Source organism: Pyrgilauda ruficollis, unplaced genomic scaffold, assembly GCF_017590135.1.
Source record: "Pyrgilauda ruficollis isolate IOZ18807 unplaced genomic scaffold, ASM1759013v1 scaffold23, whole genome shotgun sequence".
Taxonomy (NCBI): domain Eukaryota; kingdom Metazoa; phylum Chordata; class Aves; order Passeriformes; family Passeridae; genus Pyrgilauda; species Pyrgilauda ruficollis.
Window position 1 is genome coordinate 14,578,341 of NW_024522539.1, and position 22,203 is coordinate 14,600,543.

At 40.4% G+C, this 22,203-nt stretch overlaps 1 protein-coding gene across 1 annotated transcript in view; it reads left to right on the forward strand.

The window, feature by feature from the left end:
• The first annotated feature begins 1,530 nt into the window (after positions 1 to 1,530).
• KLF13 (Kruppel like factor 13) overlaps positions 1,531 to 22,203 on the forward strand; it is a 33,046-nt gene continuing 12,373 nt past the window's right edge. The window contains exon 1 of the mRNA XM_041468989.1: positions 1,531 to 2,509. Within this exon, the coding sequence (XP_041324923.1) occupies positions 1,969 to 2,509 (541 nt within the window). The 5' untranslated portion in view covers positions 1,531 to 1,968. The remainder of the gene's footprint in view (positions 2,510 to 22,203) is intronic.

Here is a 22,203-nt window from a genome sequence, read left to right on the forward strand (position 1 = left end):
GCGCCTGTGTGGGCTGAGGGCGCTGAGGAGGTTGTGAGGGCTGAGGGCACAGAGAATACCAGTGAGCCTCTAGAACCCCCCATCAGAGCCTGCTGCTGGTTGGCAACTAGAATAGTCCAGATCTCCCTTTTACTGTACATTTTCTGATCATTGTCCTTGATCCCCGAGTTAAGACTTGAGAACTTGAGCCTAAGTATTGCCCTTTCCTCATTTCCGTGAAAATGGCCCGTTTCTTCTCTGAATCTACTACTAAAGAACCACCAGGTAGGTCTGCTTAAGCAATTCTTCTCTCTCAAGAAGGAGGTTGAGCTTGAGCACAGCTAGTATTTCTTTTAAAGATGTTTTCCACAGAGTTCCTTTTTCCTCTGACAGGTTAAGTCCCAAACTCAACTGTTTTATTTGTGTTAACATTTCCTGTAGATCTACTCAGAACAAATGGTATAGTGTGGTGTGTGTGCATCAAAATGTGCTGCCTCAATTCAGCATTAAACCACATCCTCCTGCACTGGGTGCACCTTATTTCTCTCTTTGCTGCAGAGACAGCCCCACAGGCTGCCCTGTTCTGAGCAGGCATGCAGCACTGGTTACCCCATGACCTGGCCCTGAGGGGCAATGCTGCACGGGAACATAAATTCCATTTTTTCACAAAGCACAGTGGTAGCATAAGCAGACTTTACTCCTGAATGTGGCATTTTCACATGTACAAAAACAACTTTTTGCTCAACCTAACACCAGAACTATTTGGGTTTCTGGAACAGATGTTCACTTCCACTCACGCCACCTCAAACTCCACAAAACTTTTCCTCCAGAAAGAAGGGCTTCCAAAGCAGCCCTCCTCTGATCATCTCTGTCTCAGAGGAAAAAAAAGTCTTTGCTAAAGACATGAATTCCATAGGAATATCTCTGGAGAAATATGTTCTAGCAAAAGGTAATAGGTGTCACAAGTGCTTTCAGATCTCCATTCAGATGCATTTCTTTACTTCTACTCGGTAAGTTACACATACAACTCCTTGATTCAGGTTAATCTCTATAAAACTGGCCGAGCTGTATCTTTTACAAGCAGAGAATAATAATGAAACCCAAGCTATTTGCATTTGTACTTTTAAATAATTCCGAGGCTGCGGGGTGCTAGTGTTTTGACGGGCAGGTGATTTCGAGTGTGTTCCCTGGCAGCAGGTTAAACCTGTCACAACCCATTAAAATCCACACGCGGGCTCCATCTGTGTAGCTGCGGTCCCAGCCGTGCAGCCTCGCTCCTTCCCGTCACTTGCACCAGTGCCAACTTCACAGCGTTTTCATCCTGCGAAGTTCCGCGCCTGTTGGGTTGTCCCAGGCAGTGCAGCTCTGACTCGGCTGTTACCGAGTCGCTGCTGTCCGTCGGAGCGCGCAGGGGAGGGAGGGAGGGAAGGAGGGAGCCAGCGACAGGCCCGGCAGCTCCCCGGCCGCGCCCGCGGCCGGCGGAGGGGTCCGCGCGCGCCGCCCACCTGCTGGCGCGGGCTGCGGCCCCGCGCTGACGTCACGCCCAGATGTTGCCCAGGCCACGCCCCGCGGGGTCCGGGCGGCTCCGGGCAGCGATAACGGGGAGCGCCGGGTCCGCTGTCACAGCGCGATGGCAGGGCTGCGAGACCGCACCGCCAGCTCGTTGCCTTCTTGAGAAAACGGCGTTAATCCATACTCCGAGCAACAAGCTGCCAGTGCCAGGATCTATCTGCTGTTCTTTTTCTCTTCCATTGGACCGCCAACGCTTTTTCGATTTAGTGACAAGCTGGGTGTGATCGTCACGAACAAAGTGTGGGTTTGATGGCTGCGATATCAGCCTTTACTCCTACAAACCGATCCTAAGAAATAAGGGAGGGAAAAGTCTGCTTGTGTAATCTTTTTAAAAAGGGAAAGAGCGCTGTTGTGTTGGGTTTGTTTTTTCTTTTTTTTGTCTTCGTCAGTTTGGATTTCTTTTTAAACTTATGAAAAATGGCAACAGCAGCATATGTGGATCATTTTGCAGCAGAGTGCCTTGTTTCTATGTCAAGTCGTGCTGTTATCCATAGTCCCAAAGGGGAGCCTGATCCCCAACCTGATGCAGCAATACTTCCTTCATCCAATGGAGAAGATAGACGGGAAGTCAGAGAAACCGGGAAAGACAATGGATCATCATTACTTGTGGTAGCTAGCATTTTAGCAGATCTGAACCAGCATGTCCCAAACTCACCTGCTCTAAGGACGGAAAAAACAGAGACGCTTGATATAACAGAACAAATACACTTTTCTATTGCTCCTAAGGAGTTTGGGGAAGAAAGTCTGTCTTCAGCTGGTAAGAGCGGAGGAGAAAGAGCAGCCACACCTACTAGCCTGGCTGCAGTAACTGAGCCAAGCCCCAGACAAAAGAACAAACGCATAAGAAGCTGGACTGACCCTGGATCACCCCAGAAAAAGCACAAATGCCACTATGTGGGGTGTGAAAAAGTTTATGGCAAATCTTCCCATCTTAAAGCTCATCTAAGGACCCATACAGGTTAGTTACAATCCAGCCAGAGATTTATTTGTTACAGCTTGGTAATTACAATGAAAAACAAAACCAAACAAACTTTTATTTGGCCACTGTTATGGTTTCACCTCTCGGAACTCAAGCTCGGGAAAACCAAACAGCAACAACAAAAAAAAAAACCCTCTGGGAATAAACCCTTACTGGGCATAGATTCAAAGCCAGTGTTGCCCTTTTTATTAATGTCATAGGGAACGGCATGCGGGTCACCTGTGTGGATTGTACCAAGCTGTAATTTTTAGCTGCTGGCCTTCTTGTTCTGTGTGTCTTCTACTTCCCTTTCCAGTACCTCTCACCTCCCCTTTTTTCCTACTCCGTGCTCCAGTCCCTCTTTTTATACCAGTTACATCATGCAAGTATCGATACTCCTGATATTTTAAAATTAAATGTTCTAGAGGCACCTACATGGCTGTGTATCTGTTTCTTTCTTTAGCAGACACTGTGAAAGCTAGAGTAAGCAGAAGGTAGATGAGAGGCTGAACACGAGTCACAAGGAGACACCATGAGTGAGGAGAGAGGGGGATATGGGCAGTGTCTGAAATGCTCTTGGCAGCTGGGTAGAACCAAATTCAAAAGAAAAAAACATTTGAATGCAACCAGTAACTTTTACTCATCAGTGTTCAGTGCTTACTCCTTGGTGAAGGCTGGGCACTTTTTTGTTGCTACTGTAATTTATGATACACACCCACAGAAAAAGTGGAAGTCTTGCAAGCCTTGAGAAAGTTGCACTGAAAGTATTAGGAGGGCCATCTTGAAATAGGCCCCATGACTTGCCACACCTCACGCCTCTGCCTGGTGCTGGGAAACAGGATGGCTTCCAGTCAGAAAGGGGACACCAAAAATTGAGGAGTCCAGCCTGTGCTGAAGGCACCAATCACAGCACGTGTCGAGGCACCACACCGACTAGAGCAGACTTGTGCAAAATGTTCCACTGAGTAATTTCAGATGGCAAATTAGTTTACTAAGATGTATGGTCAGTTCTCTTAAAAAGAGCAGTAAGAAAGAGACCCTCAGAATTAAACATGACATAAGTCCTGAGCAGTTTTAGCTCTGAGGTGTCAGCCTCACCCATGCTGGCCTTACTTTCAGTGTGCCTTCAGCTTTTCTTGTTGCCTTCCTGAGATAAAGTAAGAGCCAGTCTAATTTGATGGTATGCTTTGCTCTCTGTGGGAGAGAAGAAAGCCCCATCAAATTGGAGCATATGGATGGACAATTCCCTGTGGCACACAGCCAAAGGAACAGCGTGTTCCTGGCACCCCAGGCAGCCTGTCCTGCTTTGCTCTGTGTAACTGCTTTTTGCCGCCTTGGGAGTTTTACAGAAAAGGTGTTTCCACTTGGCTTGCAGGGAATTGTCTCCATTAATTTTCAGTTCTTTTGCATTCTTATTGCTGGCATTTGCCATTGTCTTGAAAGCGCAAGATAAATTTAGCAACATTTCTGGGTTTCCAAACCAACCAGAGACCAAGAAGGGGAACTCCAGCCCCTGATAAAGAGAGGAGGGCTTGGCATGCCCGCCCTGCGGGGAGAGGAGGGAGGGCAGGGCCGGCGGGGAGTGTCGCTCCAGGCTGCCGGCGGAGCGGAGTCATTCGGGGACGCTGGCTCGCCTCCAAGTTCTCTTTTTTTATTTTTTTTTTTTAACTCTTCATTTCCTGTATTTTTTCCAGGACTGTAGTGCTCAATCGGTTATTGCTGTGGCTAATGGCACTAAGAGAGCACGTGTGTGTGTATGAGAGCTAAAGGAAAAGCAAGGAAGGGACTGTTTTTGCCCAGGGAGTGGCAGGACCCTGAGGGACTACAGCTTCTTTGTTTTCTTTCGTCTCCAGTGTCTGTGTGGGAAGCTTTAAGCAAAGCTGCCAAGTTTCCCTCCTCACTTGCAACAGGTCTGTCTCTGTTTGGATTGAGTTTTAAACAGGCTTAAATGCCTCTTACTCTCCTTGCAGAATATTTTCTAAGGTGTTTGCATTTTTTTCTGTGTTTAAAAGAAATTGTCACAGCCTTGAAAAAAGTTTGTAAGTCAATAGAGTTAAGCTAACAGAAAAAAAAACTCACTTCCGGGACTGGTAAATGTTTGTTCTTACGAAACACGTAATGGTGTTTTACTGATTTAGAACGAGGGCTTTGGGTCTTCTCTGCTTTCTAGTCATCCTGAACTAGTTAAGTAACACATCAGTCTGCCCAGCTGTCAGGTAGATAGGGTGATGGCTACCAACTCGCAGAGCAGTGGTGAAAGTGCCCCAGGTACACATGGAAGCTGCTTTAAACACCCATCCAACTAAGTCCCAACCATGTTTGCTAAGAACGGTCAAAACTTCTGCTGTGGAGCAGAACTTCTTCCATGTGCTGTAAGACTAGATGAGCTGGTATTTAGGGGTGACCTGAAAGCTGAGGACAGCAGTGCAGGCTAGAAGATAACTGATGATCATGCAAGAGATACTTGAGCAGTTTATGATCTGCTTTAGAAACTTGCTTGTCCTTGTCTGCTACTTTACGGAGAAAAAAAAAGGCTTTGCTCTTCATGGTTTGAGGAAGGATAGACCAGATCCTTGAGCTTATGTCAATGAGATACAGAGTCTTCCAAGTACTACTGTATCAAATCCAGCCCACATTGATGGGGACTAAGAGCTGTTTTCCAGCTGTTTGATGCTCCCTGTGAAATCCTTCTGATAATTATAGCCAGATATCAGAGCTTAAATACATGAAGTAAAAACCATAGTGCAGAGGATGATAATTCTCCTATTTAAAGCAGAAGAACCAAGATGGAAATGCCAAGAGCATCTGTTTTTTGTCCTTTACTCAGTGTACAGTGTTTTTTAGTACTCCTATTAGGACAAAATGTGCTGGAGCAATCCACAGTTTCTTGTGTGCTTTTTTGGAACATTACTGGTTAACCTTTCTCAGCCTTATGGATACTTCAGTTTTATTACACTGGAAACTCTTGAACCAGGCAACAAAAAAAAAAATTCACCAAAATCTTCTCTGTTCTCTCCACCAGCTTTCTAAGTTCCCATCCCCCTATGTTTCTTTTCATGTTTATGTTTTCCACTCTAGTCTCTTACTGAATGTCCTGGAGTTCAACATGATCATCAGCCACAAAGCCCTTGAAGTTTTAATGTTTACCAGAAGGTTATATTTAGTGTCAGTGGGTAGTTGTCAAGTCCAAATACTTTTCCTGTGGATCTCAGAAGCTCTGTTGTGGTCCACAGAGGCAATGCCCCTATTTATTCTAAGCTATACTGACCCCACTGATAAAAAAATGTTTCACTGATGCATGGATTTTAAAAATCCTCTCCACTGAGAAAATTCCTAAACACAAAGGACTTACAGAAAATCAGATAAACAATTCACACTACAGAATTCCCCTTCATCTAAGCTGGTTTTCAGCACAAAGGTCTGGATATTTTCTGGAGTTACTGGAAACCAGTTAGTCTCTTGATGCACCAGTGGTAGAAGGGAGACAGTACAGAGCCTAATAGCAATCTACAGGCTACAATCTTACAGAGCCTTGTCCAGGACCGCTGTGTTCTGAGAGGCTGTAGAGAGTCCCAGCTTATTGCATTATATTACATATTTATATATGCATAGAGAAAAAATGATGGGATTTTGGGCAGGAATCACAAGAATCCTCTGTATTGCAGCTCTCCACCAAATCACTGTGACCTCTCAAGATGTTAGCCATCTCCATTAGCGCACCATCACCAGCAGGAATGCAGAGGAAGCATGAAATAAACCTTCATGTAACTCCTTTAAATTGTCCTTCTAAATCGACTAGTTCTAAGCACTAAGCAGCACATCATAACACAGAAACAGCTTTTCAGTCAGTCATCAGAATTAAATGAGTCTGCACAAATTAGCAGAAGTTAAGGAGAGCTGGGCACCAGTCTCAGCCTGGAGTCCTAGTAATTGGTATTTGAAAACAATCTGAGAATAAAGCAATCAGACCTCACTGTGACAAGTATGACAAGAGCATAACAATTAGGCTGGACAAACAGGAGTAGTATATGGCCTGTGTTCAGGCTGGTAAAGAGGCCTTTATGTAAAGTACAAATTACCCATTTTAAATAGGGGTTTGGATTTCACTTTCAGTTCTAGTAAGTCTGATTTGCTCACACTATGTTAATTCAAAACAAAACAGCAAAGCACAGATTCCCTTAAGTTCTGTATCAAGATGCTATCCATGTAGAAAACAATTAACCAATGTAAGAAGCAAGTTTTTCTATCATAAAAATAAACTTTATGTTCCGTTTTAGCACCTGCCAAACATTTAACATTGCTAGTTAAATAAAACCCCGTGGACTAGACCTGGCTGAGGTTTCTTTTAACTTGTCTCTAGGCACACAGTGACTCTTGAAGGTGTATATGCGTATGTGTGTAGCAGGTGGGCAGTGTTGGTGAAGACCCAAGGCTTTGCAGGAAAAGATTACAAGAGAAGAAACTCAATCTAGGGCCTTCTGTGCCACTCAAGAGCAGTGCAAAGCAGGACTGCAGACAGCTCTTGTCTACAGCAGGATGAAATGAGTGGTGTTGGTGCTTCAGTACTTCCTCCTGAACTGCCAGTTTGGCTGCTCTGCACACTGGGACTTAGAGGGAGCTGCACTCCCTCTGAACAGAATGCCAGGGGAAATTGGAAAGGCCTTTCCCCAGCACAGATTTCCCAAAGGCAAAAGGACAGACTGAATGAATATGTCCCTCTGTATGTTGGGCCTCCTGGGTTTGATTTCTTGTGTTAAAAGTTAGAAACAACTCGTAGGGTGTGCATGCTTCCTTCAGTCTCATTAGCATACACCCAGATTATCCAAAAGCTGCAAGGTGCCTCTAGGCTGTTGTGTCCCTTAAATGCCTTCCGCCTCCTTACTTTGCTGAGTGCATCAAAACATTTTCTACAAGTTGTTTTTTTTTGTTTTTTTTTCTGAGATGGGCCCAAATGGTGGCTTCTGGACAGATTCAAATATCAGCCTCACAAAACAGTTGTGTTTCCACCCTAAGGTGTAACCCTTCTTTCTCAGTGTTAAGAACTTCAGCAGCCTGCTACTTTTTCTCTGAAAGTTGATAATCTTAACTCTTTTAATAAGCCTGTATTTTTAAAAACAATACAGATTTTCAAAGCATTGTTTGTGTTTTCTCTGAAAGAGCTTTGCAACTCCTTTCTTACTTCCTCTAAGAAAATTTCAACATGTCAGAAAAAGTCAGTAGAAAACATAGAGCAGCTTCCCTCAAAGTTCTGCCTGAGTCTTCACCCTACAACACAATTCTCAAGACTAAAATTCTTCCTTAAAACTATTGACTTTAAGCCTGGATCAAACAATCTGTGGTCATTGAAGAGAACAAAAAAATAGATATGCTGTAAGTTTCTTAATGTAAAAGCCTTTGAAATAAATACAGGGCATAAACTTCTTAAAGAGTAAGCAAATTTTAAAACATGTTTCAAAAGGACCTGATGTCAGGAAGAAGAGTACAACGATTCCTACTCACTGCTTTTTCATGACTGTTTCAAGACTGAATAATAAGACTCAGTTAATTCAGCTGCAAAAGAGTTAGGGCTAAATTAGTTGCATGGAGAATCCAGCTGGATAACAGCTGTATTTACCACACACTTGATTAATATTAGCTATGAGGGGGAGCTACCTCTCCTGATGGTTATACAGGTTTCTCTGCAAAAAGCTTCCCTTTATTTCCTTTCCCCCTCTTTCTCCCCAGTCTTTTTGGAGCTATTAATCATGCAGAGGACACAGAAATGAAGTTTCTGGTAACAACAGAATTTAGATATTGTAGCTAAAAAGCATTTAAAATAAAACTGTATTTATCATTGTTACAATTATGTGTCTAATGAAAAATCAGAAACATCACAGACTTCTCTTTCCACAAACCATTTTTCTTTTAGTATGGAAGTGGGACTTAGGTCCAGTGTAATGAAACCTATTACTATTGGAAGTAGTGAAGATGGATGACCCTCCAGTTGTTTTCCTCATCCTAGACACTGCTAGTAACACTTTCCTTCTCAGTAGTAAGACCTAGGTCTTACAAATGGTTGGGAGTAAACTGGCAAGCAAGGTTTTTATGAATGGACAGTTGCAATTGATTGCTGTGTTTGTATTAGAAATTGATCACAGCCCTATGGACAAGAGTGTTCAGAATGATCTGCAGAAGACCTTCCTGCAGTAGCGTTTCTCTGCAAGACACTGGAAAGTGTATGTGACAGAAGTTTTGTATAAACAAACCTTTTGCTAAACTGGAATTCCTTATGAAACAAACTCACAATTGGATTCCATCTGAAGAGAAGGCACCTTTAACTATTTAAAACAACTGTTCCATTGTGTTATTGTCTGGCTGAACATGCTTATGGCACGTCCAAGACCAGAAACCTGGAACTTGTTTATATTGGACATGTGGTTTCTAGTTCTGTTTTTTAAGTTAAGCGTGTTCCAACTTCCCCCCACCCCCTTCCAATCTTGGATCAGCTGTCTGGAAGTTGGTGCTGACAGAGCCAGAAAAATACTCTGCTGTTCAAATGCAGGACAACTTTTGAAGGGTCCTTTCTGTAGGATTTCTATAGGTATACTTTTTTCCCTTTGTTACCCACTTGGCTTTTATGAGGTAGATTTGCATGGGCAGTGAGATCATTATCTTGCTGTGTCCAGTTTAACAATAGCTAGACAATGTGGGTTATTTAAGTGCAGGCACTGAAGTCAGACACACATATCCTGTATTTTTCAGGTCTTGCAGATTCAGCAGATCTTACAGGGCCTCCACTTAATATAAAAGAAAAATTTTAAAAGTTCAGAGTGCCACCGTTGTGGTTACTTGTAGAAAAACGACCTCAGAAGCTTTTTTGCAGCCTAAACATAAAAAGCATTTACTAACCAAGAACTTGGCACAAGTCAAACGGTATTAAAGTAAGCATATCCTGAAATGACCTCTAGTGCAAGGAAAAGATTTGCTGTAATCACTTACAGTCCTTTTGTGGTGCTCTCAGGAAATATAGACAAAATACTGGTGACTGGGTATCTGCTGATGTTGCTGTCAATGGACCAATAAGCTATCTTAGATTTATTGCACACTATATTTCTACCAGACCACTCTCTATTATTTGGTTATAAGTTATATGTGTTTTTGGGATAGAGGAGCTTGAAAAAGTCAGATGACAGAACAGTATTGCTGCAGCATGTTTTGCATCTTTCCATCTGCCTGGGTCCTGCAGCTAGCTAGAATACCCTTTGATAATAAATACCCAAGCAGAATGGGCATGCTAGTTATGTCCTTACTACCTTCAACAGTAGCTTTTAAAGCAGGTAAAGGAGAGCAGCAGAAATGCTAACTCTTCCAGAGTAAGATCAGGTGAGGTACTGCAGCCAGAAGTGATGTATTGAGCTTTTTTAAGTAAACAGCCGTCAGTATTTCCACTACAGGAACTTAGAATGGAGGCAGCTGAGAAAGATTAGTACATTTTCAGATGATTCCTGCAAATTTTTGGTGAAATTAGGAGCTATTTGTTAATAGATCAGGGAAATATTTGTTTTGCATTTTCAGGGTAAATAAATGAAATTACGTTGGTACGAATTTGCATACTATACTGGGACTTTAGAGACTATTTCACATTCTTGCAAACCTCCCAGTTGAATATAGTGCTTTCCTATGTTCCTAATCTAGTAATTTAGGCCTTATTCTGCTATAACAAATAGAACAGAGATGCTGCTGAAACCTCACATTTATATGTAGGGGCTTACTGAATTTTAATTTGCATTCTCTTTTAAATGCCAGCAGGACTGCAGATGAGCATTAATACATGAGGGCCATGGCAGTTTTGGATTGTTCTGGTGATTTCTATATTTTCCAAGCCCTATGTGAATTGTATAGAGCTTTCTTACACTTTCAGAACACTGAAAGCCCTGAAAGTCAATGGAAACTTCCATTTGCTGTATATATATCTATACAAGCAGTGCCAATAGAATGTTTAGCCTGACTGTGTAATAAATTCAGGATGTATTTGTAAATATGTCTTCTAAATTCTCCTAACATGGCCAAAACAAAACTGAATTTCTTAGATACCCTAAAGGATTACTTTCAGACAGGATTCTCATTGATACATTTTTCCCCTTTATGCAAAGATGTACCATATTTATGCTTTCAATTTCCCCCAGCTTTCATCACTGAAAACTACTGTGTTCTTTGCACTGACATTTAAGAATTACTCAGACTGGCAACATCTGGTACCAAATTCTAGCTTGAATAGAAATGTATGAGCAAATATATGAGCAACCAGAAAAGCAAATGCTTTGGAATTTATAGGTACCCCTACATAGTTATGTTACTAGCATAAACAGACCTATAAGAAATGTTTCAAAAAGCTCTTTGTTTTTCTTTTTCAAATGACAGAGAAGATGTAGAATTTGATCATGGGACAAAGTAATTCTGATTACTAATTTTAGTAGAGGCTAGGTGTGAATTTAATAGGGTAAATTTTACTTCAAGCTATATGATATGAGGTAAGACTAGCTAATCACCTACCCCTTGTCTTAAAAAAAAACAACTCTCAGTGTTCCTAATAAGGAAACACACATGGGTTTTTTTAAAGCACAGAATCTTGTGTTTCATTGAGAAAGAAACCTCTTCCTAACCAACCACCTGACAATATAATATGCATATATATATATATATAGTATTGCATTAATAATACACATAAAAGTGGGTTTGCACAGTTAAATATAACTTTTTGTGAACCCTAACTGATTCTGCTGCTCCTCTGTGTGCTGCTGAGACTTTGAAAGGGAAATAGGCCTGTTGCAACTTAGTAGCTTAACTCAGCGTTGCTCAAATAGTGGAACCTGGAGGGAGAATTCTCCCTGTGCCCAAAACCTCCAGCTCTTACCTGCACTGCAGAATCCCTTGCACTGTTGCTAAGGTAAGTTTTCAAATGACTGCCAGAGTTTGTTGGGGGTCTGAAACAGTAACCTTAAGAGGAGCTTAGCCGAAAGTTGTGGGAACGATGTTGCTCATCATTCACTGGGGTGCTCCACAGCTTTCTTAACGGCTCATCTGCAAACGAGTTCAGATATCACACGAGATCGAGGTAATTACCATGCTGAAAGATTTACACCAGTTTTCCACATATTCCTTCAGCTTGAGTGAGTTTTGTTGTGTTGGCATCTCCTTTCAGTCTGCAGGATAATATCATTAAGGGCACCACCTCACTGACCAAATCAGATATGATTTAAGCTAACATCTGTTGGAGCTTGGAGTGCAAATTTAGCAGTGTAACTTCTGGGGAGCCATGTTAATTAAGTGTCATTGGTCACTTTCAGAGGATGAAGCAGTTGGGCAGATTACAATGTTATCTTTGCTGTGCTCACTGATGTAAGCAAATATTGTACAACAGCTGGCACAGATGTTTTACATGAACCTTGTCCCAGACTTCTATAACTGGGACGTGCAGATGTAATGTGTTTAGGAACATGACTGTCAGATACCTTATACTAAAGTGATAATTTACAAAGCTCTAACTATATACTGCAGAGACAAAAGTGTAATGAGAAACAGCTTTTAAACACTGCTTGTCAAAGTGCAGATGTTCAGCACCAGTGTCTTCTAAGAAAAGTTTCAGTCAGTCCCCAAAGGGGTGTTCTTAAAAAAAAAAAAAAAAAAAGAAAAAAGACAACAAAAAGAACAGAACATTTTGTGATTCTGCTTCTTACCCTACTGCAGTATTTGGAATTGGCTGATGTTTCCAGTAAGCAGTGTGGACTAAGCAAATAGAGCTTTCCTCTCCAAGCATAAACTCTCACCCGACTCATACCAAAAGGGCCTGCATGGTGAAGGGCTACACATTTTAGAGACTTTTTGCTAATGGTGCTTACTGGTGAAAAGTCATGTAGAACTCATCTGTTTTCTCTGCATTTCTGAATGTGATTTTTCTGAGCAGTATGGCTCAGAAAAAAACCATATCAAAACAGAATCACCTCTGTGATAAAATGCTGGTATAAACCTCTGTCTTTTGCTTGGTACTTCCTTTTCTCTCCCCTTTAATTTCAAATGAGATTGTTTAATAGGCTGCTGTTAATTCCTTGAAGTCTTAGGACTCTGTAACATGAAAAAATCCTAGCTCTCCTTTTCACCATGTTTGATAGATTCATAAGGATTTGAGTACTTCCCTCCTCTCAGTCTAACACTAAACCTCTCAGTGAAAAAAAGAATCCTGACTGGTGTTCTTACAGATTGTTTACAGGAACATAATTTAATTTCTACATGCAAGAGACTAGTCCCCCTTGATTGTACAAATCTCTAGATTAATTTTTGTCTTTAAGGCAAAAATTACTAAAATTTACTTTTTGCCGTCAAGAATGTAATAAGTTACAAAAATGTTCTGAGAGAATGTTATCTGGCTGGTGCTTTGCTTTTGTAATGAATTCTTGAAAAAAGCTACTATACTTTCTGAGGTTATGTCATCAGATTGTAGTCCTAAGGTTAGCATTTGCAGGTGAATTACAGACTAATTAGTTTGGAAAAACATTCCATACCTCTGCTGAACTTCTGTCCAAATGTTTGTTTAAAGCTTCTTTCCAAGAGCCAGCTCTGGTTCTGTGTGTAGAGTATCCTTGGAAAAATCATACATATACACTGTCACTTGGATATGACCACTGTTGTTTGCAAGTGCCTCAGACTCATTCAGTATAAGCTACATCTTTCTGGTGTTGGCATATAAATTGCTTTCTTAGATGTTTACACAAATTTATTACAGAAAGACAAGGACCTGGTGTGATTGGTGTGCTTGATAGTTTTTCTTCTTTGAATGCTGTGGAGGAACTGAGTTGCAGTCTCATTTGCAAAGAAATCCAAATTATCACATAATTGTTTCCTCAATCAAGTTCTAAGGAGGCTGTACCATTCTCATCTGTGCCATGTAAGGTCTGTGGTATTCCCTTTATGAAGAAGTGACTGTGCTGGTACTTTTTTCATTTGAGTACATATGTTGTGGTTTCACAGAGTAACACAGTAAGAACAGTAACTTTCACTGCACAGCTCTTTCTCACTTGGAAATCAGACCACCTTTGGATTTTTAATATCTAATTTTTAAAAATATAAAACGAGTCCTAAGTTCCTAGGTGAGTCTTGTGCTTGACTCTTCTGATTATAAAACACAGCTCAATGAGCATGCAGACAGCATGGTATACAATTTATAGTGCTGAAGTACTTCTGTTCTGAAAAAAACGCTAAACACATACCTGGTTTTGTGCAGTATAATGATTAATTGTTTTTTCTAAGATTTATGTTTTTCTCTTATTTGTCCATTATTCACAAAATCTAAAATTAAGCTCTAAAAACTAATTTTAAAAAGAAAGTAGAAACAAGTTCCAATGAATTGGCTGAAAATCAAGTTCAGAGTACTTTGTGCATCACATCTTTTGGGAGGAATAATAAGCTATCCCATGTGGCACTGTCAAGCTGCAAGAGCAATAATTGGATCATATCAATCCCTCAAAGCTAAGTCAGGATACAACACCACAACTCATGAATTCTTTGTGTTTATTCACAGTCTGTCTGTTGTAACAGAACCTCCTGGTTACTCAAGTTTATGAACCATGCAGTTCTGCATATTGCAATTCCTGAATCTCCGCCCAGGACCCATGGTTGCCAGAGTTGTGCTCAGCAGGAGCTAGGAATATGGGCAGGAAATAAGGTTCAAATAATTTTGTGGTACTCAGATTTAGGACTGGATTAAGCAAGAGTCCAAATGGAAGTAAGAACAGCAGGGAACTTCTGTGATCTTTTTCAAAGTAAAAATCATATCCTGTGCATAGGGTTTTGGAACTAGCCTGCAGACTTACATGACACTGATATCTTCTAGAATTTCATAGTAATGGTGCAATTCCTATTATACTTCATACAAGTTCCCTATCCCAGGAATCTTCTCTTGAAAAAATAAGATCCCATATTTTAGAGTACTTCATTAGCCCCTGTGCGTCAGGCGTGTTAAGTGTGGTCAACTAATTTTCTGCAAACACAGGAAGCAGGTGCTCCACCTCAAAAATCCAGAAAGGCCAGTGGATTTCCTCTCCTCGCCCAGAAGAGCAGGTCTGTTAGAGAATAGATCTGCACACTTGATCAAACAAGTGTGGAAGAGCAGCAATAAATGTGCTGGTGGCACTAGGAATTTTTATTTTGGGAAGTAATAGGGACCTCTACTACAGCTTGCCTGCATTTACAGCTGCTGAATTTTTACCTGACATATATGGACCCATAGAACTGAGAATCTCTGCTAAAGAATCATTGATCTCTCACAAGGTGAAATGGTTTTTTACATGTGAATAAAGTTTTTAAATCCTTACAGAGAAAATGGTGGCTGCTGGGCAGCCCTTGTGGCATGATTCATACATATAAACCATATTCTGCAGTGACATGTAACTGGGTTTAACAGAGTTTTAACACTTTACAGAGTGCTCTGTAAAGGCAAGCAATGAAGACATAGGTGCAGCAGGCAAGGGAAGACAGAGCTGCTAAAGGGACCATGACATACATGTGTATATTTTAGAAATTTTAAAATAGTATAGAAGTTTCTTTCAATGCTACTTCTGAGATGGAAAAGTAATAAAATAAGTATTTGCTCATGGAAAAAAGGAATCCAGTTGATTTCTCTCTGTGAGTCCATCGTAAAATAGTTTTTTAAAAACACCTCTCTATTTTTGAGAGGTATGTTGTATATCTCAAGATGCCCTTGGAAAAGCTGTCTTTGGAATATGTCTGTGTTCTACGTAAGACCTCAGCTTTTCAGTTATGTCTCACATCCAGAGTCATACTCAGATAATTAGCTCATGACTCGGATCCTCCACAATCCAGCAAATGCTCCATTCATTCAGTCCCAGCCCTGGCCATGGCCTCTCTCCTACGCCGTGACCTCACATGTCAGGCACAGCTGGTGGGGCCGACTCCCTCGGAGCCTGCACCCGCTGTCCTCAAAACCGACATCAAACGGGCAGGAGGGCGGGTGCTCGCAGCAGCTGAGCTGCACTTGGGCTGTGTCACACCAGGGTGTTAACAAGAGAAAACCGTCTCTTACTTATTTTCTGATTTGATATAAGAATGAAGCCTGCATGAGTATGTGCTTAAAACATTTGTAGAGCAGGTAACGTGCTCTTTTTTCCTTTTCATACAGCTGTGGTTGAAGGGGCTGCAAGGAGATGCAATATAAAATAAACAGGGAAGGTATTTACAAAATAGAACATGTAAATGAGACTTGCAAGAGTTGAATTGCAAATTGTCTTTTCTAAAAAGTTTACCTGTTTTAAAGTGGGTAGTTTAGAACATTACAGCTGTTACAATATAATCTAATTCCTCTATTGTACAAAAAACTTGAAGCTTTGTTTAAATGGGGAGAGTGGTTTAACAATCTGGCCAGAAGATTTTGGTGTGTGTGCAATAGTTTTATGCATACCTTGAATGGTAGCTGCCTTGTGTCAAGTAACAGATCTAGTGTTTGATTATCAGCCCATAAAACTACTTTCCAGAGCTGCCTGTTCCCTGAGGCTGGATGCTCAGTATGGCCATTGGCAGATGCTGCTCATAAACTACTTCAACACCACCTTGCTCTCTGGCAAAGAATCCAGCCAGAATGAGAATAAAATAACATGAAATCCCACTCCCTCTCTCTTCCATACAGTTGCAATAAACTCTCAATATCACATTTTTCACTTAGCTTTACAGCTTTAGCTGTGCTTATAAATGCTAAAGCCCCATGTTTCAGGCATGCTGCGTTACTGTGATGTTGTTGATTGAACAGTTCAAAAGTTCACAAGGAGACATTTCACAATTACAGCCAAAGACAACTTCACTAACTTCTGTTTGCTTGGCTTCTAGCAAAATGAAATCTCATCCTGTCCCCAAATCCTGGGAGCTGCTGTGCACATGAAATGTCATAACTTACCCGCAAGGTCTGTTCATGCCAAAGTATGTGCACTTCAGTTGGAGGCAAATGACATTCAACGTCTTCCAGAACTCAGATAAATAAAGTGCAGGTCTCAGATTAAATGAATAATCCTTTAGTCTGTTATTTTGCATAGCAGGACAGCCTTTCATTAATTTGATAAGCTTTGCTTTTACAAGCATTATCCTGTTTTTAGTAGAATAGAATAATAAAAAAGTCATTGATATGTCAACAGAGAAAAGACTGATTCATGAGGTCATATGATTTCTTCTTTGCAGCTATTCATGCAACTGCTGGGCAGAGCTCATGAAGCCAAAGTTTCCCAGTTTCAGCATGAATTCACCCACAGTTCACACCAGATTAATATAATTGGTTGTTACCTATTTAATTGCTCTCCCACTTAAAACTTTTCCATTGTCTAACCAGAGATCATGAGCATTACCATGCACATTTTTTTAAAAGCCACCACAACTAAAAATTTGTGAGGTAGACTTCCACTGAAAGCAGTTTAAACCATTGCAGAGGTCGTTCCTGTGGTCACTGTACAGACAGGGATGGTTTATGAAGTTTCGGTTTGATTTCAAACATTCTTGCAATACAAGCATCTTCAGGTTCAAGTTTTTGTCTATGGATATATGTTTGCAAAAGAATCTCATGAAAAAAGTTATGACTTCAAGGAGTCACTGTGTGCCATTTTTGGTTCCTGCCATTTGACCTATGAGTACCTATTGGTTAGTTCTGCTACATATAGAATTTCTCTATGCAGTGACCACACCACTGAGAATGAATGGCTTGAGAGCCTGTGAGCTCTGTCGGCATGTAATCCTGGGCTTCACAAAGAGAAATTCGCAGACTGGAAGGAGAGGTGCAAGTGTCCTATAAGTGAGAATGTAGTCTTTTTGTCCACTGTAAAGAGTGGGCTGAAGAAGGATGGGATGCCAAGGAGTGTCATGCTCCAGAGCTCCCATGGAGCTGCTAACAGTCAGATATCTGATCTGGAGCTGTTCTGGGTTTGCAGAGTGGGCTGGGTAACAGACTGAGCAATTCTGAGGTAGCACAGGAGGGATCCGGACAGGAGTCTGTAATGGAAACCTTGTGCTTCTGTTGGTACCTTAACTGCACCTTCCCCATAAATACATTTGGATCTGTTGTTTCCACTATCAGAAAGGCGTTTTTCCTTTCTGGAGAAGAAAGAATCTAGTCTGGGGAGTTTGTTTTCTTGGCTCCAGTTGCTGTCTGCATAACATTGTCATTAATCACCTTGTTTGCTCTAACATAGGGTGAGTGGTGCAGCTGAAAAGCTTGTAGCAGACAACAGATCAGCATTGTTAGGGTGCTGCAACAGGAGTAGCACGAGACCTCGGGTGACTGAACAAGGCCTCAGTCCAGCATGTGTATTCATCAAGGGCCACATTATTACTTTCAGCTTTTAACTGGACTCGTTCAATAAAAACAGTGCTTATTATTACATGCATTTGGAAAGCCCTACTCTTGTCCCTTGTCACTTTAAAAGGTTTGAATTGGTTCATCAACAAGACAGAAAAAGAACAAAATCCCACATACCTTCATCAATGTTAGTCTGTTTGAAGAGGCCAGACTTTTCTGACCTGTGCTGAAGCCCCAATCTTTGTATGAAAGGAATGAAGAAAGTCCCTTAAACAACAAATTTTTGGCTCAAGGCAAGAACTCTAGGCTGAAATTCCTTTGCTGGGGTGATGCAATAGGTCAGATTTGCTGATTAGCACATGGATTTTTTGGATTTTCAGTATTCTTTTCAAGTATATTTATTTAAAAGTTTAATCGACTAATGGAAAAGCAAAAAAAATCACCATTATTTAGTTTTTTGTCATTCAGTAATACCTAGATGTGTTTCAAGGCTCTTTTACAGATGTTTTTTTCTTTTCTAATCACAATAGATGTTTAAATAATCATCCTTCTTTATTACATTTATACAGCTGAGTAGAAAAAATTAGAAAAATGCAGTAATTAAAGGGCTACTATAGTAAACTTTAGAGTTCCCTTCTTTGCTGAGTGTCATACTTCAGTGTGGTTTGCAAATGACACATAGCTAAGATACATCTTCCTCTCCCCAGAATTCATCACTTCATCATTTCAGCATAACACAATTTAATTATCTGGCATTTAAATGCAAAGTCAAAGGGTCAGCTATTGATCTCCATTCTTGGAACAAGCCACAGGAGAGAGAAAATCAAGTGGAAGTTGCTGCTCTTTTAAATTAGTGGATTTCAGCTGTTTTACTGAGCACTGGTCTAGGATTTAATGCCTCAGAGATAAGGAGCCTCAGTAAGAGTTTTAGGCTTAGTGAACAGAAATTATATGCAGCGATTGCTGGTACTTCACTTTGATAGAAAACCCAACATTTAGTTGTCATTATCTTAGAACTTAAACTCTATCACTGAGGCCACTGCCTTTCATTTTTAAAGTTAGGTTTGTCATTGGTATTCAGTGTAAGAGCTTTTATTTACCCATATATTCCAGCAAGAAGGTAAAAAAATGCTGCTTTTATAATTGGATGTGGCCAAAGTCCATGCAAACAAAGGCATTGCACTTAATGGAAGCACGATCGATAGGCGTTATTCCTGTGGGGCAGGCAGGGTCCATTCCAGTCTGCACTCTCCTAGATATGGAAGTTGTCCCTGCTAGTTGGGTACATTTCCAGCCTCATGGGTGTCCTAATGGCTCAGATGTCTCTCTTTTCATAGATGAGAGGTCTCCATTTTGGTCATGTGTCCAAACCTTTGAGAAGGAGTGAAATAGTGAACTTTACTATTTCAGAGTTAAAATGGAATCCACAAAGAGCATTAGGTAACAATGATAAATCCATATTGGACTATAAGGAGATTAATACCTTATTTTTGAAATTTTATGCATTGTAAACACCAGCTCATACAATTGTGTAAATTACCATTTTTCTTGATGATGGATTCTCCTTTGTAGGAGATGGCTAGAGTTTTGATTGCTCACAGCTTTACAGACTTAACAGGTATTTCTCCACTGGTAGTGCATTGTAAGTGTCCATGCTATCAGTACAGTCACATAGCAAAACTACAGCAAATATGACAGAAAAGGGTCAGGAGAGAGATAATATTTATGTAGACTTTGACAAGACCTCCTGGAAGATACAGCAGTAATGCAGTTGCTGCCAAAAAGTTTTTTCTAGCCATGAAAAGAAAACTACCTGCCCTGTGAGATGTGGGGACCATCCTTCATACTCCTGTAAGGACAAGACTTGTGTGCATCTCTTCCTTAGCTAACATGTCTATCCAGAGCACCCAGAGTATCAATGAGCAAGTTTACATCCGAGAGGACCTGCTCTTACTACATTTGTATATGATCAACCCTAAGGGCCCCAGAAACACCTTGGTAGGATTTGGAGCTGTTTTGCTAAATTTCAGTGCTTTAGATACCAACAAGAAAGAGCACTGATTCTTGCCTTCTTTGTTGCAGCTCCTAGCAGTTTTGTGATGGGAAGCTGGGGAGTGGAGCAAAACCAAAGATTCCCTCATCAACTTTTACTAAATGAACTCCCATCATTTCGCTAGTAATTGCAGATTTGTGACCCTTGCTTAAAAGAGTGATGAGGAATCCCTAAGCCATAGGGCTGTTTTAGACATTACATGGCTCTGTTCCTTCACACTCCCTTTCTCAGCCTTCACTTTGAGAGTTACCTTTCTGCTGGCTTTTCTATTCCACTGGATTCTTCTGATGCATCAGATCAAGTCATCAAATGCACACATTCATACCTAAGTGATGAGTGGATGACCAGATTTGTTAATTATTCAGAAAGTTATGGAAGTGCTGTTGTTTCAATGTGTTGTTCAGCTAATAATGTTATGCGTTATTCAGCTTCTTTGCTGAAATAGCTTTTAAGACTCCAGTTACTTCTAGAGAGGATGATTTCAAAATTTGTGTCCATACATCTACGCCCCATAATAAAAGGAAGGAATTTGAATGCTAAACTCACCTTAGTGATTTTGTCTCTGGTTGTGTTTCAAGAGAAAAACTCTTTAACATATTTAACACACCCACACCCCCACCCACCCACCCCAGCTGTGTTTTATTATTTATCAATTATATAGACTACATATAGTCTATATAATTGACTTCAGAGCTTCACAAAGCCTTGGCCTAGTGCAGCTGATTTTTGTAGTTTTGAAAGAGAAAGGAATACACAAGACAGGGAGGGGTTGTGTAAGGAGGAGACAGAGCATGAACTCTTCTGAAACCAGGAAGTGACAAACTGCACAGGAGAAAGCCAAATATTGGCATTATGTGTCTTAGTACAAGGATGCAGTAAAACAAGTAGCATCTCATTGCTCAGGTCTACAGATGTGAATTTCAAATTGGAAATCCTGAAGGGATTTTAATGGCTTTTCTGTGATCTTCAGTTGATAGGAAAGAATTGAAATTCTCAATTTCCCAGCAAGATTACCTATGTTTTGGAGTACTCTCTAGCAGAGAGGAAGAGCAGTGTGAACATAGCTAGAGAGAAGAAAACCAAAATAAAATTCACTATATATCTATGGAATTACACTGTAACAGTGCAGAGATCATAAAAATACATATTTGGAAAATATGCTTGGTCTTTCCAGCATGAGCTTTGGGCTGGTTGTTTCTTTGTCGTGGCAGTGCATGGCACATTAGTGAATCTTTGTACTCTTTGAAGGGGGAACTCAAAACAGACACAGTGTTTTGAAGGCTGCATCACTTTACCACCAGTTTGCAAAATGACTCCAGAGGACAAAAGTAGAAGGAAGTGAAAGCAGCTCAGCGTAACTCCGGAAAATGCTTTTTGTACTTAACATGCTGTAGGGAATCACCCAAGGCTTTTTGGGTCAAACTGCAATGCCACGGGGCATATTCTCAGTCACGTTTTCAGCATAGATCTAAAATCTATTCCAAGATTTCTCTGTGGAAGATAAACTTTCATGGTCATTACCCTTGGCTGTCTTCGGAATTCCCTTGTGCTTATAAACACAGGGAGTTTAGTGGAAGTAGAAAGCACAAATGAAATTGTTTCCTTTGAAGATCAGATCTCCAGTAAGTCACTTAATAAAATGTCTTCATGGATAGAAAGCTGCCAAGAAATGTTAATGAAGAATATTAGAAATTTTGTATTCCTTTACTAGCAACAACTACAGGAACTACATTTTTTTGGTGAACAGTTTTTCAATGACAAGTAGTCAGAAAATTGTTTAAACTGACTTTTTTTTTGTTTCAGAAAAGTTATTTGTTTAAACTGACTTTTTTTTTTTTGTTTCAGAAAAGTTATGTGTTAGTGTGTTTTATTAATTCATTTCAGATTAACATCCTCACTGTCTTGAAAACTGTTTCCAAAGCAAAAGGAATTTAAATAGTGTTACAAAATCCATACTGAAAGAAGTAAAACATTTTGGTCAACTAAAAATAAAATTACTATGGGTTTCTTTGTTTGCATAACTCTGCAATTCAATGAGTTTTTAAAATTTTTCAATCGAGCAGGAAAAAAGTTATCCACATAGTTTTAGCCTTTATTTCCCTTTTCTATTCAAAACCTTAGCAAAGGATATAGCAATACTTTTTTTATTAGATTTGAGGCCATTTAATTTTAAAGCAAATTTGCTGTAAGATTTATTTTCCAGATCCTGAAACATAACTTCTAACTACTTGCTGTTAGTGTGAAATGGTCTGGAACTAGGTTTCAGCTGGGAGTGGAACACAGAACTTAATTTACTGTACACACAGTAGTGTGCAG